Below are 14,129 nucleotides of genomic sequence, written 5' to 3'. Positions count from 1 at the left end.
GCAATTCTATGCTGATCTGGATGCTGCTCTATCTGACATGCCTGCTAATGACAAGCTTGTAATACTAGGCAACTCAACACCAGAGTCAGCAGAGATGAGGAGCACTGGAGAGGAGTTATAGGGAAGCAGGGAGATGAGAAGATCAATAGCAATGGACTTCTTTTGCTGAGCAGATACATCGAGCACAACCTGCTGATTACCAACACCAACTTCTGGCAGGCTGATTAAGTATAAGACATCATGGATGTATGCATATTCAAAACGGGAAAATTATTGATTACATAATCACCCACCAGCATGACAGCAGTGATATCCTCATCACCAAGGCAATGCATGAAGCAGAGTGCTGGACAGATCATAGACTCGTAAGATCCATGCTCAACATCCACATAGTTCCCCAGCACCACAAGCGCCCAAAGCTTATTAGACTGGCCTTCAACACAGACTACTTTCAACCAAATACCAGCAAGAGTTCCAGCCTAAACTTGAAATCAAGTTCAAGGCAATAGGACCACTAACCGGTGAATCAGAGGAAAAGTGGAACCAGTTCAAAGAAGTCAGTTCAAAGACAGCCAAAATAGTTCTAGGCTCAAAGGAAAAGCTTCTTCAGGACTGTTTTAATGATGATAATAAAGCAATACAGGCACAGTCAGATGATAAGAGAAAGGTTTACATGATTGCCAGAATCATCCAAACTGACCCACATGGTGTGACTGGCAAACCAGACCCCTGAGGAAGCTTCACAATATGCAAGATTGATGGTGACAGCTGGAAGCTGAAGAAGTGCAGCTCTGCACTGAAACCAACAACTCCAAGATGCTGTACAGTGCTATCAAACCCATCTACAGCTCCCTGACATCTGCTGATGGCTCAACAATCATCAACAACAAAGAAGGAATCAGGGCAAGGTGAGAGGAGCACTTGAACCGACACCTAAACTGGCTGTCCACTGTCAACCAGGAAACATAGCAGCAAATACCTCAGAAGCCTCTACTCAAAGATCTTGACCTGCCGCCAAGTGTAGCTGAGGTCAAGACTGCCATAAAAAAAAAGAGTTGTGGCAAAGCTCCAGGAGTAGATAGAATTCCTGCAAAACTGTACAAGGCACTTGGTACTACAGCTCTCAGTGCATTCCATGACATCTTTGTATCCATTTGAGAGGAAGAGTGAATGCCAGTAGACTTCCATGACACCACCATAATTACACTCTACAAGAACAAAGGAGCCAAATCAGACTGCAGAAGTTACAGGGGCATTTCACTGGTTTCCATTGCTGAAAAAATCCTGACCTGCATCCTCTTCAACAGGCTCCTCACCAACATATCTGAGAGCAACTTGCCTGAACCCCAGTGTGGCTTCTGCCCTGGTTGCAGCACCATAGACATGGGGGTTTTTGTGTGTTATGTCAAGGAGAAGTGTATTGAACAATAGATTTGTATTCCATGTTCATAGACCTGACCAAAGCTTTTGACACAATCAAGAGAGAAGCTTTGTGAACAATCCTAACTAAGCTGGGCTACCCACACATGTTCACCACACTGATAAGACTCTTTCTTGATAATATCACTGGTCAAGTTCTTTGCAATGGTAACTGCACCAACTCTTTCAATATATCCAGTGATATGAATCAGGGCTGCATACTCACCCCCAAGTTGTTCAACTTATTCTTCACACAGGTCCTACTTTACACAATGAAAGACCTAGACCTGGGTGTGTATACATTAGATATTACTCAAGCAGCTCTGCTTTTGACCACCACCAACTCTCTGCTTCAACCAAGACAGTGAAAAGTCCATTACTGAAGCCCTATTTGCAGATGACTTTGCCCTTATGGCACATAAAGCAAAATCGCCTGCAGACCATTGTTAACAACCTTGCAGAAGGGTCAAGGCTCTTTGGACTGACCATGAGTCTTGAGCAAATAGAGGTTGTAGCCCAAGCAGCTCTGAACACAATTCACCTCCAGCCAAACATCACCATTGAGAGAGACCAGCTTAAGTGTGTGATGATTTTCAAGTACTTTGGTTGCACAATATCAGTCAATGCATCATAAGACAGTGAAATCTTATTCAGAGTCCACAAAACTAGCCAAGTACTTGGAGGATTGAAAGTGAAAGTCCTCCAGCAGAAAGGCATCAGACTGTCTATGAGGTCGACAATTGACCAGGCTGTAGTCATCTCTATACTATTCTATTGATGCGAAACATGAACCCCATATCACTGGCACATCAAACAGCTGAAACAGTTTCACACAAGGAGACTATGCAGAATCATGGGCATTCACTGGCAGGACAGAGTGACAAACCAAGAAGTGCTGGACAGAGCTAGTTCAACAAACGTTAAGTCAATGTTGTTGAAGGTTCATTTGCACTGGACTGGTATGTCATCAGTTATTCCGATGACCACTGTGTACCCAGCCAGCTGTTGTATGGTGACCTCATGCAAACAAGGAAGACCTTAGCTGAGGTACAAAGACATTCTGAAAAGCAACCTCAAATGCAGCAGCTTTGGTCCACATGAACTTGAAGCTTCTGCCACAGACAGTTCAACGTGGAGGTATCTCACTTCAAGAGCAGCAACTGCCTTTGAAGAGGACTTGATGCTGCAAAACAAAAATGTCACAGTTCAGCATCCATCTCAATTCAGTCAACAGATTACACTGTAATATCTATGAGTGCCTGTGTGTTTCCAGCTTTGAACTGCGGAATCACATTACTCTCATCACTGAGAACATAGATTTTGTCATTGCCAGACACCAATAGACTACCAACAAACATACATACTATATATATTGTTTTACTGTATCATTAGTTATATTTCATTGCTTCTTTAATGATATGTATGTATTTTGATGGTAAATCAAATATATACTGTTAAAAAATATCCCCTTCCCCTTTCCTTACAGGCCTCCATATCATCTGAAGTAAGGATGTCTTATAAATGTGCAAAAAGACTGAATAACTTTAGTTACAGTTGCAGCAAATTTATGACTAAGCTACACCAGAAAAACATTACCAATGTCATCAAAAAATTTTACTATGCCAACTTTGGTGTGAAATTAAGAGATTAATACATGAAGTGGCCTGTTTATTTTATGATGAGGAACTAAGTCAATGGACAAATTTACTGAGAAATCCTTTCGTTTTGGGATTCCAATAATATGGATAGAGCATAAAATCACAGCGATGACTAATACTTTTAATCAAGTAAGGCGCAAGGACACAATCTGATGAGTGGGAAAAACATTGTTTATCCAAGTCTCTCATCTGCATTGAAGCCTGTTGCCCATGGAGCAGATGTTCCAGTCCCATCACCAGCAGGTAACCTTGAAGACATACGTTTGAGTTCTAAGTCATAAGGCAGAAATAGCAACGATGATGAAGACTTCAATAATAGTGAAGATGAAGAACCTCAATTATTTAATTAGGGTGAATTAAACAATCTGGTGAGGGACTCAGGGCTTGCAAAGGAGTCAGCAGAGCTTTTAGGTTCCAGACTGAAATCCAAAAATCTTTTAGCTCCTCATGCATCATTGTATAGGTATCATAACAGCAGAAAAGAATTTGTTTCTTATTTCAAAAAAAAAAAAAATTGATTTATTGTACAGTTCCATGAGGACAAATAAAAAAGTTTGGCACTAGTTACAACACTGTTTAATGGAGACCCTTTATTGATTCTTCAAAAAGATATCTTAAAGTTGTTCTACTGCATAACATCCCTGCTGGACACTCAATGACCATGAAGAAAACATGAAAATTTTGATGTCACTCTTAAACAAGATTAAATTCAAAGATCACAACTGGATGATTTAGAACAACTTGAAAATAATTTGTATGTTGCTTGGATAATAGTCAGGCTACACAAAGTTTCTTTGTTCCTTATGTGGATGGGACAATAGTTCCAGGAACCTCCACTGGTTTAAAAAAGATGGCCATGTAGGACTACGCTTAGACCAGGAACAAAGTATGTCCTCCAAGAAAGTTTGGTTCCAAAAAGGGTTCTTTTGCTCCACTGTATATAAAACTTGATCTCATGAAGCAGTTCATAGAAGTTTTGCCACAAGATGGAGAGAGCTTCAAATATTTGCATAGCAAGTTTCCTCCCCTATCAGACACCAAGGATGAAAAGGGTGTACTTGTGGGACCAGATATGAGGAAGCTCATCAAGTATGAAAATTTGGAAACTCTTTTAGTGATTCTCAAAAAATATGCAAGCATTAGTTTTAAAGATATAGTGAAGAATTTCTAGGGTAATCATAGGGATACAAACTACAAAGGTATAGTGGCAAGAATGCTGGCAAAGTTTAAGACATTATGATATAGAATGAGCATTAAAGTTAATTTCCTACATATCCATTTGGATTTCTTTCTGGAAAATCTGAGGATGTGAGTGAGGAGCAGGGGGAAGGTTTCATCAAGACATAAAGGAGATGGAAAGAAGATATGAGGGCAGATTGAATGGTCATATGATGACCAACTATTGTTGGATAGTGAACAAATTCTTATATGCAAAAGAGTTCCTGGCATGATTTCCAAGTGGAAAAGAATAGATTTTGAGGTACTAAACCTAAAACATGAATGGAACCTTTGTAAAAATCTACTTTTTCACTTTCCAATTGCATTTGTGCCTTTTTATTTGACTAAATAAAGTACCAAATTCATTTTTATTAGTTTCATTTTGTCTTGCCAGTTGTAGATTTACCTACAAATTATGGTATATTTCATGATTACATTTTGAGAAAATTTTAGGCAATAGGGAAGAGCTGTTTTGATATTTTGATTTAGCTCCACAAAAATATATAAAGTAACATACCATTATCAAAACAATTTTCAAAAAGTTTCATTTCACAGTCCTGTGTTTTCAGTAATTTTTTCTTAAGAAATGTGTTGTTATTGGATATTGAGCTCAAGTACAGACACTAGTTATCTCCCCTTTTTAAATCTGATAGAGTTAAATAATTATCAATTGTGCACGTGTGTAATTTACACAGGTAATTTTCAGGAAAAAATTTGTTAAAAAAAGCTTCTACTCGTGTAAATATCGTACCCCAAAATTTTCAGAATTTGTCAATATAACCAGGAGAAGAAGGTTTTCAATTTAGCTGCATTTAGCATAATTTCATTTAGGATTACATTTTATTAAATTTTCCTTAAATAAAAATAATTTCTGTTTAACAGTTATCACATTGAAAGCTATTAAATTACAAAGTGTTTGTGTTGTTTATAATAAACTTTATTTTACATTTTAGGCAACAGGGAAGAGCTGTTTTGATATTTTGATTTAGCTCCACAAAAATATATAAAGTAACATACCATTATTAAAACAATTTTCAAAAAGTTTCATTTCACAGTCCTGTGTTTTCAGTATGTTCAATCATTAGCATGCTGCTGTATGTCTTCTCAAATCATGATCACAGGGAAAGTTGTTGATAAGAATTACCAACAACAACAAAGCTGATAAATATGCACAGGTGTTGCAAATTAAGTTCAAATGCCAATAAACATCAGTTTGGATGACACTTTACTTAACAGACAGAGGAAGGTGACTGATCAAACTGATTATGTAAACAGAATTCTTTTCCACCTATTCTTGTTAGAACCTTTGATACAGAATATCAAAATGTTAATCCCTTTCACATTTACAAAATGTCAAGCGAACTTAAAAATTTGTCATTACCATTATTGTCAGTATAGGCATGCATAACATTGTGTAACACGGATTTTGTCCTTGGGTAGCAATTGTTATTTCCTATTTGCTTACTCCCAGAAAGTATGAAAAATAACTAATATTTCCTTCAAACTTTGCTTTTGTTACATTTTTAAAATCCCCAAAGAACCCCTCTCAACACATGGCTGTGATGATCTCCCACTACTCCTGCTCAGTGATGCACATATTGTCAACCACTAAGGCACATGCTCAAGTGGTTAAAGACAAGCAACTAACAAGCAAATCTATAGTACTGAGCAGAATATTTTTTAGAATATTTCTACTTCAGCAACTCAGCACTGATTGTGTCTAAAATGTAATGGGAAAGTTTCAAAACATCGATGTCCAGGTCATAAAACCAAAGTCCAAAGGGAATGGTAATCATTTCCTTTGATTTCTAGATAGAAGCAAATAGGAAATAACACTTACTAACCAAAGACAAGAACAAATAAAAATTTTGTTACACAGTGTGGTTAATATGAGCACTTAAATATAAAGCTTATAACTTTCATCCAACTCCCAAAATATTTGCGTATTAGAGTGATGAAAGGAGGGGATTAATGAAATAAATGATTTAGCAGAATGAAGCCTGGTGCAGTATCAGTAGATGGGATAAAGAAAAGAAGCAACATGTATGTGAGTCAATAGCTGTAGTTTGTTGGAGAAATAATCTTAGCTAAACAGTCTTTTCATTTAAACCTCTAATTTTTATGAACAAAGCAGCAGCACTTTCAATATGTGAACAATACTTCAAGTGTAGATATCCTTTGGGATTTGTTAAGTCACCAGGTGGTTGAAGACAAAGTGTATTGTGGCTCTGAAGAAGAATTCTTTGTAAAGAAGTTTTAGAAATGTTATACATGTGAGGTTATCATGAGAGAGAAGGGGAGAGAGAGAGGTTCATAGGTAATTGAGACAAATGTTTCCTGAATTATTGTTTTGATGCTTAGAAAGCAAAAATTATAATCAAGTAAATACATCAACTTGTTTAGATTTTAAGTATTTATATTTAATTACATGTTTTTAAAATGTTCTGTTTTTATTTTCTATTATTTCAGATTGTCCAGTTGGAACAAGAAAGTGTAAAAATAATTATTGTTATAGTGAATCTAAAGTATGTGACAGAACCAATGATTGTAGTGATGGTAGTGATGAAATGAATTGCCGTAAGTGTTTATTTTGTTCATTATCTTTTTTATGGCCATATTTTTTTTAAATAAAAGATTTCTTTATAAACCATTTGATAAACTATCTAGGTTATATTTCCTGTTGAGAGCTTTAAAACAACCTATAGTGCTAATTAAACAACACTGGTATTTCTACTTTATAGTCTATTACCAATGAATTCCATAGAGCAGAAAATGGTAAACTCCTTGTCAACTGAATCCATAAATTAAGTATCAGCCCCGAGTTTTGCAATTTCCCTTTCATTATATAATTAATGAGATTAATGTATTGCACAAATGGTAAACTCTTGAGAAAACCTAGTCTACAACCTAGGCTTGATTCTTGGTCACATATTCCATTAAATTCATTTTTATTTTATTTTTTTATACATTATTAGTTTGGTGGAAAGAATTGAGACCATGACCATCACAAGACCTCTGAGACCACTGATATCGATGTAGTTAACATTCCTTTAAATATTTGTAATTTGATGATGGCAAAAAAGACAAGTGCAGGGTGAGAATTCTAGAATACCATTCTGAAGAAGAAATGGGAATAATGCTTAATGTTGGGTTTAGTTGGTGGTAGGAGTGGAGTTACAATAAAGGCAGTGAGAAAGAGAAAGATAGGAAAGTCAGGAATGGCTGAGGAAAGATGATATGAGACAAGCCAGCAGCACCACCAAACAGCAGAGGACACAGTAAAATTAGTATAAAAAATAATACTGAAAGAGAACAGCATGTTTGCAAGCCAGAGTGTGTTGGGAAATGACTTCATAAGACTCTGTGGAGTAGCCTTTACTTCCTGGATGTGGTCTAGGATGTCTGTGGATATGCAGCAGTGCTATCCTAGATAAGAAAGCAGTTCTCTGTTTTGGGGTTTTATTAATAATTAATTAGCTGCTGGGTGTTCAAGTATTTTCTTACTCTTGAAAGGAAGACCAGGCATTGTGATGCAGTTTTGACTATTAAGAGATTCTCAGTGAGACTTAGGCCTGCTATTTTCAGTAACTCTGTGATGTCTAGCTGCATACTATTCATGTTTAAGAGGAGTGTGTGAAGATAATGTTTTCCTTCTTGATATATGTAGTGGTTTTCATTGTAGCATTAAAGTACACAACATTGACATGACTATATTGGAGGATATTTTTGAAGTTAGTGTAAACTTAGAATGAAGTATCAAGGTTGCATCTACATGACATAGGTGTAGAATGTTGAGGAGTAATAAAGGGTATTATCATCTATATAAGAATGGGTGTTGCTGATAGTGAAATCACAGAGGTTGTCACTGTAGAGGAAGAAAAGTGTGGATGACATATCAGAAATTATAGAGCGGGAGTTAAGAGTGCTATGATATTAATACCTGCCATAGTACTGTGATCTGGCATGAAGACACTGATTCATAAGAAGAGAGTTGTGTACAGCCTATATGTAAGGAATTTTACCAGATTTGCATACTAAATGCAGTTGAATAACTTGCTCATGCTGAGAGTAACAATGACGTTTCATAAAATTTCTCAAAGGCATGTGCTCTCTAGTGTGGAAAATATATAACAGATCTCCAATAGAGCTGATAGTATAAAAACTAAACTGTTATTCACAAAGGTGAGGAAGAGAGAGAGAGAGAGAGAGAGAGAGAGAGAGAGAGAGATTGAAACAGATTGTTGTAAATAGTTTGACCATCACTTTGAAATGCTGGAAGAGAGTGCCATAGTACAGTAGTTGGCAGGGTCAGAGGGACTGCCATGTTTTTAATTATGAGTTATTGCTGGGAGTGGGAAAAGAGAGGAGAGAGAGAAAGAGATGAAAAAGTTTAATGAGTATAAGAAACATTCTTAAGACTTATGGCCTTGCAGATATGAATTAACAGGAAATACTTTCACACTAAGCATATTTACATAAAGTCTTAGTAAGTAGAAAGGAGATAATTCAAAAACCCCTTCAGGTAGATGGCTTTGCCCAATCTGTAGAAAAAGTGTAATTAGAAACTCCAAAACATGTACCCAGTGTAAACTATGGATGCATAAGAGGTGCAGCTATATAAAAGGAAGGTTAACTGGGAAGATAATTTTTGTGTGTGGCAGATGCACAAGGGCAATAAACACTGAAGATGTACAGAAAACAGATTCTATCAGATGCCAGGGTAAAAAACTAGAAGTAGTTGATAGCTTCTGTTACCTAGGTGACCAAGTCAGTAGTAGTGGGTGGATGCTCTGAAAGCATAGCTACTAGAATAAGAATAGGCTGGGCAAAGTTCAGAGAGCTCCTACCTCTGCTACTAACAAAGGGCCTCTCACTCAGAGTGAAAGGTAGACTGTATGATCCCTGTGTGTGAATAGCCATGCTACATGGCAGGGAAAGATAGGCTGTGACTGCTGAGGACATGTGCAGGCTTGAGCGAAATGAAGCTAGTATGCTCTGCAGGATGTGTAATGTCAGTGTACATACAAAACAGAATGTATTAACCCTGAGAGAAAAGTTGGACATAAGAAGCATCAGATGTGGTGTGCAATGACTGTGCTGGAATGGTCATGTGTCGCATATCGATGAGGACAGCTGTGTGAAGTGTCACACCCTAACAGTGGAGGGAACTTGTGGAAGAGGTAGATCCAGGAACACATGAGATTAGGTGGTGAAGCATGACCTTCGAACATTGGGCCTCACAGAGGCAATGACAAGCGACCAAGACCTTTGGAGATATGTTGTGCTTCAGAAGACCTGGCAAGCCAAGTGAGACTAGCCGTAGCCAATGCCAGTATCGCATAATTGGCCTGTTTAAAAGTACCCTTCTATCGTCGGGCAATCTACTGTGCTTGAGCAGACCTGTTGAGCCAAGTGAAGTCGTAATTGTGTCCAATGTCAGTGCTGCCTGACTGGCTTCCAAGCCGATGGCATGTAAAAAGCACCATTCGAGCATAGCTGATGCCAGTGTTGCCTGACTGGCTCTCATGTCAGTGGTACATAAAAAGTACTAACTACACTCTCTGAGTGGTTGGCATTAGGAAGGGCATCCAGCTGTAGAAACCTTGCCAGATCGCATTGGAGCCTGGTGCAGCCTCCTGGCTTGCCAGTGCTCAGTCAAAACATTTGACTGCCATGCCAGCATGGAAAGCAGATATTAAACGATGATGATAATATGGGAGAAAGAGAGTTTGCCGAATGTCGACCCAACAGAGGGACCAGCTATCCGAGTTGGTAGATAAAGCAATTAAGAGTATGAAGACAGGGAAAGTTCCCGGCCCATCAGGAATCACTGCAGAGATGCTCAAAATATCTGGCAGTGTCGGCTATAGCCTAATCACACATATAGTTAACCAGCTGATACAAAAAGGAATCATACCCAATGACTGGTGTAGCAGCTCTATAGTCAACTGCTACAAAGGTAAAGGTGACATTTAGAGACAAATAATTACAGAGGTATCAAGTTGTTGGATCAGGTAATGAAGGTCACGGAGAGGGTCATAGCCCAACTAATTAGAGAAAGTGTCAGTTTAGATGAGATGCAGTTTGGGTTTGTGCCAGTAAAAGTAGCACTGATGCTATATTTCTGGTAAGACAGTTGCAGGAGAAATACCTAGCCAAAGATAAACCTCTGTACCTGGCTTTCGTTGACATGGCGAAAGCCTTTGACAGGGTCCCCCGATCCCTTATCTGGTGATGAATGGTTAGTGAGAGCTGTGCAAGCCATGTACAGGGACACTGTCAGTAAGGTGAGGGTTGGCAACACGTACAGTGAAGAATTCTGGGTTGAGGTAGGGGTCCACCAAGGGTCAGTCCTCAGCCCCCTCCTATTTATCATAGTCCTCCAGAGGAATTCAAGACAGGATGGCCCTGGGAGCTCCTCTATGCTGACGACCTTGCTCTAATTGCTGAGTCACTATCAGAACTAGAGGAGAAGTTTCAAGTGTGGAAACAAGGATTAGAATCAAAGGGCCTTAGAGTCAACCTAGCAAAAACCAAAGTCCTAATAAGTAGGAAGGTAGTTAAACCACAAATCCCTTCAGGTAGATGGCCCTGCTCGATCTGTAGAAAAGGTGTAGGTAGAAACTCTATAAGATGTACCCAGTGTAAGCTATGGACACATAAGAGGTGCAGCAATATCAAAGGAAAGCTAACTGGGAAGAAAGTTTTTGTATGTGACAGATACTCAGGAGCAATAAACTCTGAAAATGTGCAGAGAACATCTCCCACATTTCAGGGAGAAAAACTTGCAGTAGTTGATAGCTTCTGTTACCTAGGGACCAAGTCAGTAGCAGGGAGGGTGCACTGAAAGTGTAGTTGCTAGAATAAGAATAGCATGGGCAAAGTTCAGAGAGCTCTTACCTCTGCTGGTGACAAAGGACCTCTCGCTCAGAGTAAAAGGTAGACTGTATGATGCATGTGTACGAACAGCCATGCTAAATGGCAGTGAAACATGGGCTGTGACTGCTGAGGACATGCATAAGCTTGCAAGGAATGAAGCCAGTATGCTCCGATGGATGTGTAATGTCAGTGTGCATACTTGACAGAGTGTAAGTACCTTGAGAGAAAAGTTGGACTTAAGAAGCATCAGATGTGGTGTGCAAGAGTGACATCTGTGCTGGTAATGGCCACATGGCGAGAATGGATGTGGATAGCTGTGTGAAAAAGTGCCACACCCTAGCGGTTGAGGGAACCTGTGCAACAGGTTGACCCAGGAAAACCTGGGATGAGGTAGTGAAGCATGGCCTTTGAACATTGGGCCTCACCAAGGCAATGACTAATGACCGGGACCTTTGGAAATATGTTGTGCTTGAGAAGACTTGGCAAGCCAAGTGAGACCATAACCTCGTAGCCTATGCCAGGGGTGTAACCAGCCCACTAACTTTCCTTCATTGGACACTAAACTCTGCTTGTGAAGACATATTGAGGCAAGTGAAATTGAAATCAAATTTGATGACTGGCATCCATGCTTGTGGAGCGCTAAGAGCACCATCTGAGCATGATTGTCGCCAGAGCAACAAACTGGCTTCCTTGCCAGTGGCACATAAAAAGCACCATCCGAGAGTGATCATTATCTGCATCGCCTAACTGGCACTTGTGCTGGTGGCATGTGAAAAAACATTTGAGCAAGGTCATAGCCAGTGCCGCTGGACTGGCTCCTGTGCAGGTGGCACATAAAAGCACCCACTACACTCTTGGAACAGTTGGCATTATGAAGGGCATCCAGCTGTAGAAACTTTGCTAGATATGATTGGAGCCTGGTGCAGCCATCTGGTTGGCCAGACCTCAGTCAAATCATCCAACCCATGCTAGCATGGAAAGCGGACATTAAACAATGATGATGATAATGATATATATATATATATATATATATATATATATATATATATATAGCAGGGAACTGTATCAGATTGCCAGAAGGGATGCTAGGAGACAAGTATATCTAGCCAAGGGAGAAGCAGGAAAGAATAAGTTTACCTATGTTCAGTGATGTGAGGACCAAAGAACTGAAGTGTTTCAGATTGCAAAACAGTGTGTGAGAGAAAATTGTGATGTTATATGAGAGAAATGTGTCTGTATGAATGCTGGTGCACTTACATGTAATGATTCTGCCAAGAAAGAGGCTTGGAAATGTCATCATGAAACAACTGTTGAACATAGAGAATGAGTGAGAGGAGTAGAGTCTGCCAAACGTTGACCCAATTGAGGAACTGGCTACCCAAATTGACAGTTCCATCGCAGATAAAGCAATTAAGGATATGAAGACAGGAAGAGCCCCTGGCCCATCAGGAATTACTGCTGAGATGCTTAAAATATCTAGCAGAGAGGGTTATGGTTTAGTCACCCATACTATAAATCAGGTGGTTCATGAAGAAGTCATGCCCAATGGCTGGTGTAGCAGTACCATAGTCAACTGTTACAAAGGTAAAGGTGATGCCTTAGATAAAAATAATTACATCAGGTGTATTTCCATATTGATTAAGGCTATACTAGCATCTGTCTTACTGTATTACCATGCAAACAAATCCTCAATAACTCCTATATTTCAGGCATGTTACCTAACTGACCAGGTTACAATAACACTTCTATCTAAGGTCTTACCTTATTGACCAGTCTGTATTATATAGCATCATGTGTAGCTCACCAGTATGTTATGAAATGTCAATGTTTTATATGATGACATTGAAGTTCTTAATTTAGATTTTTCCATATATATATCATATATCAATATGTGTGTACACATACATACATACATACATACATACATACATACATACATACATACATACATACATACATACATACATACACACACACACATTATATATATATATATATATATATATACAAATTGAGATAGGGGTTGCAAGTGCAACCCTCCATGGGATAACATATATCCAATATACTGCAAGTAAAGCACCCAACAAAGTTAATATATAAATGTTAAGAATTGCGATGCAGTTAATTCATTTACTGTATTATATGGGCAAAGGTAAAATGTTTTACCACAAATTAATAATACAAAATAAGAAAATGGAGAAGCACATCTTAATCAATGATCAACTACCAGATAATACCCAATCACATAATTTATTAAACCACTACTTATGAATATTAAGGTCAAACATAATAATATAGAACAAAACAATGTACATGAAAGAGTAATATGATACAATAAGTACAGTATGTATAAGTGAATATAAATAAATACAAATATAAATATAAACTACATCTTACAGCTGTTTCGGCCATGCAGATATGGGTGTCTCATTATGCTCATATTAGCCATGTGTGATAGGTCAATATGTAGTTATAAATGAGACACTTACAAAAATATCCCAAGGCCTCTTCAGAGATAGTGAAATACAAACTAAATTAAATATGAATATCAGAGGAGGTACACCCATAAAAGAGTGAGTATATACCCATAATATATAATATACACATACATATGAATGCATATACTCATACTCCTATACATATATATACACATATACATAATAATATAAATCAATATACATACATATGATCTATATTCAATGTTACAGTTGGTCAACACAATATTAGGATATTACAATATAGAAAACATACACATATCCATATTCAAATGCAGATATACAAAGTCAAGAGTTCATTATATTAAGTTACAAAATGCCATTAATATTACCATCATTACTATTATCATTGCCACTATTGCTACTAATATCATTATTATTATTATTAATAACATTAATACCAGCAAAGCAATATATGCATCACGTGGTTAGCAACATAATAGCAAAAACAACAACAACA

At 38.0% G+C, this 14,129-nt stretch overlaps 1 protein-coding gene across 1 annotated transcript in view; it reads left to right on the top strand.

Moving 5' to 3' along the window:
- Positions 1–14,129, top strand: part of LOC115209054 (MAM and LDL-receptor class A domain-containing protein 2-like) — a 217,824-nt gene that overhangs the window by 94,031 nt on the left and 109,664 nt on the right. The window contains exon 18 of the mRNA XM_029777126.2: positions 6,765–6,872. Coding sequence (XP_029632986.1) covers positions 6,765–6,872 — 108 coding nt within the window. The remainder of the gene's footprint in view (positions 1–6,764; positions 6,873–14,129) is intronic.

The sequence above is a fragment of the Octopus sinensis genome, linkage group LG3, assembly GCF_006345805.1.
Source record: "Octopus sinensis linkage group LG3, ASM634580v1, whole genome shotgun sequence".
Classification (NCBI taxonomy): domain Eukaryota; kingdom Metazoa; phylum Mollusca; class Cephalopoda; order Octopoda; family Octopodidae; genus Octopus; species Octopus sinensis.
This window is presented reverse-complemented; position numbering and strand designations above follow the sequence as displayed.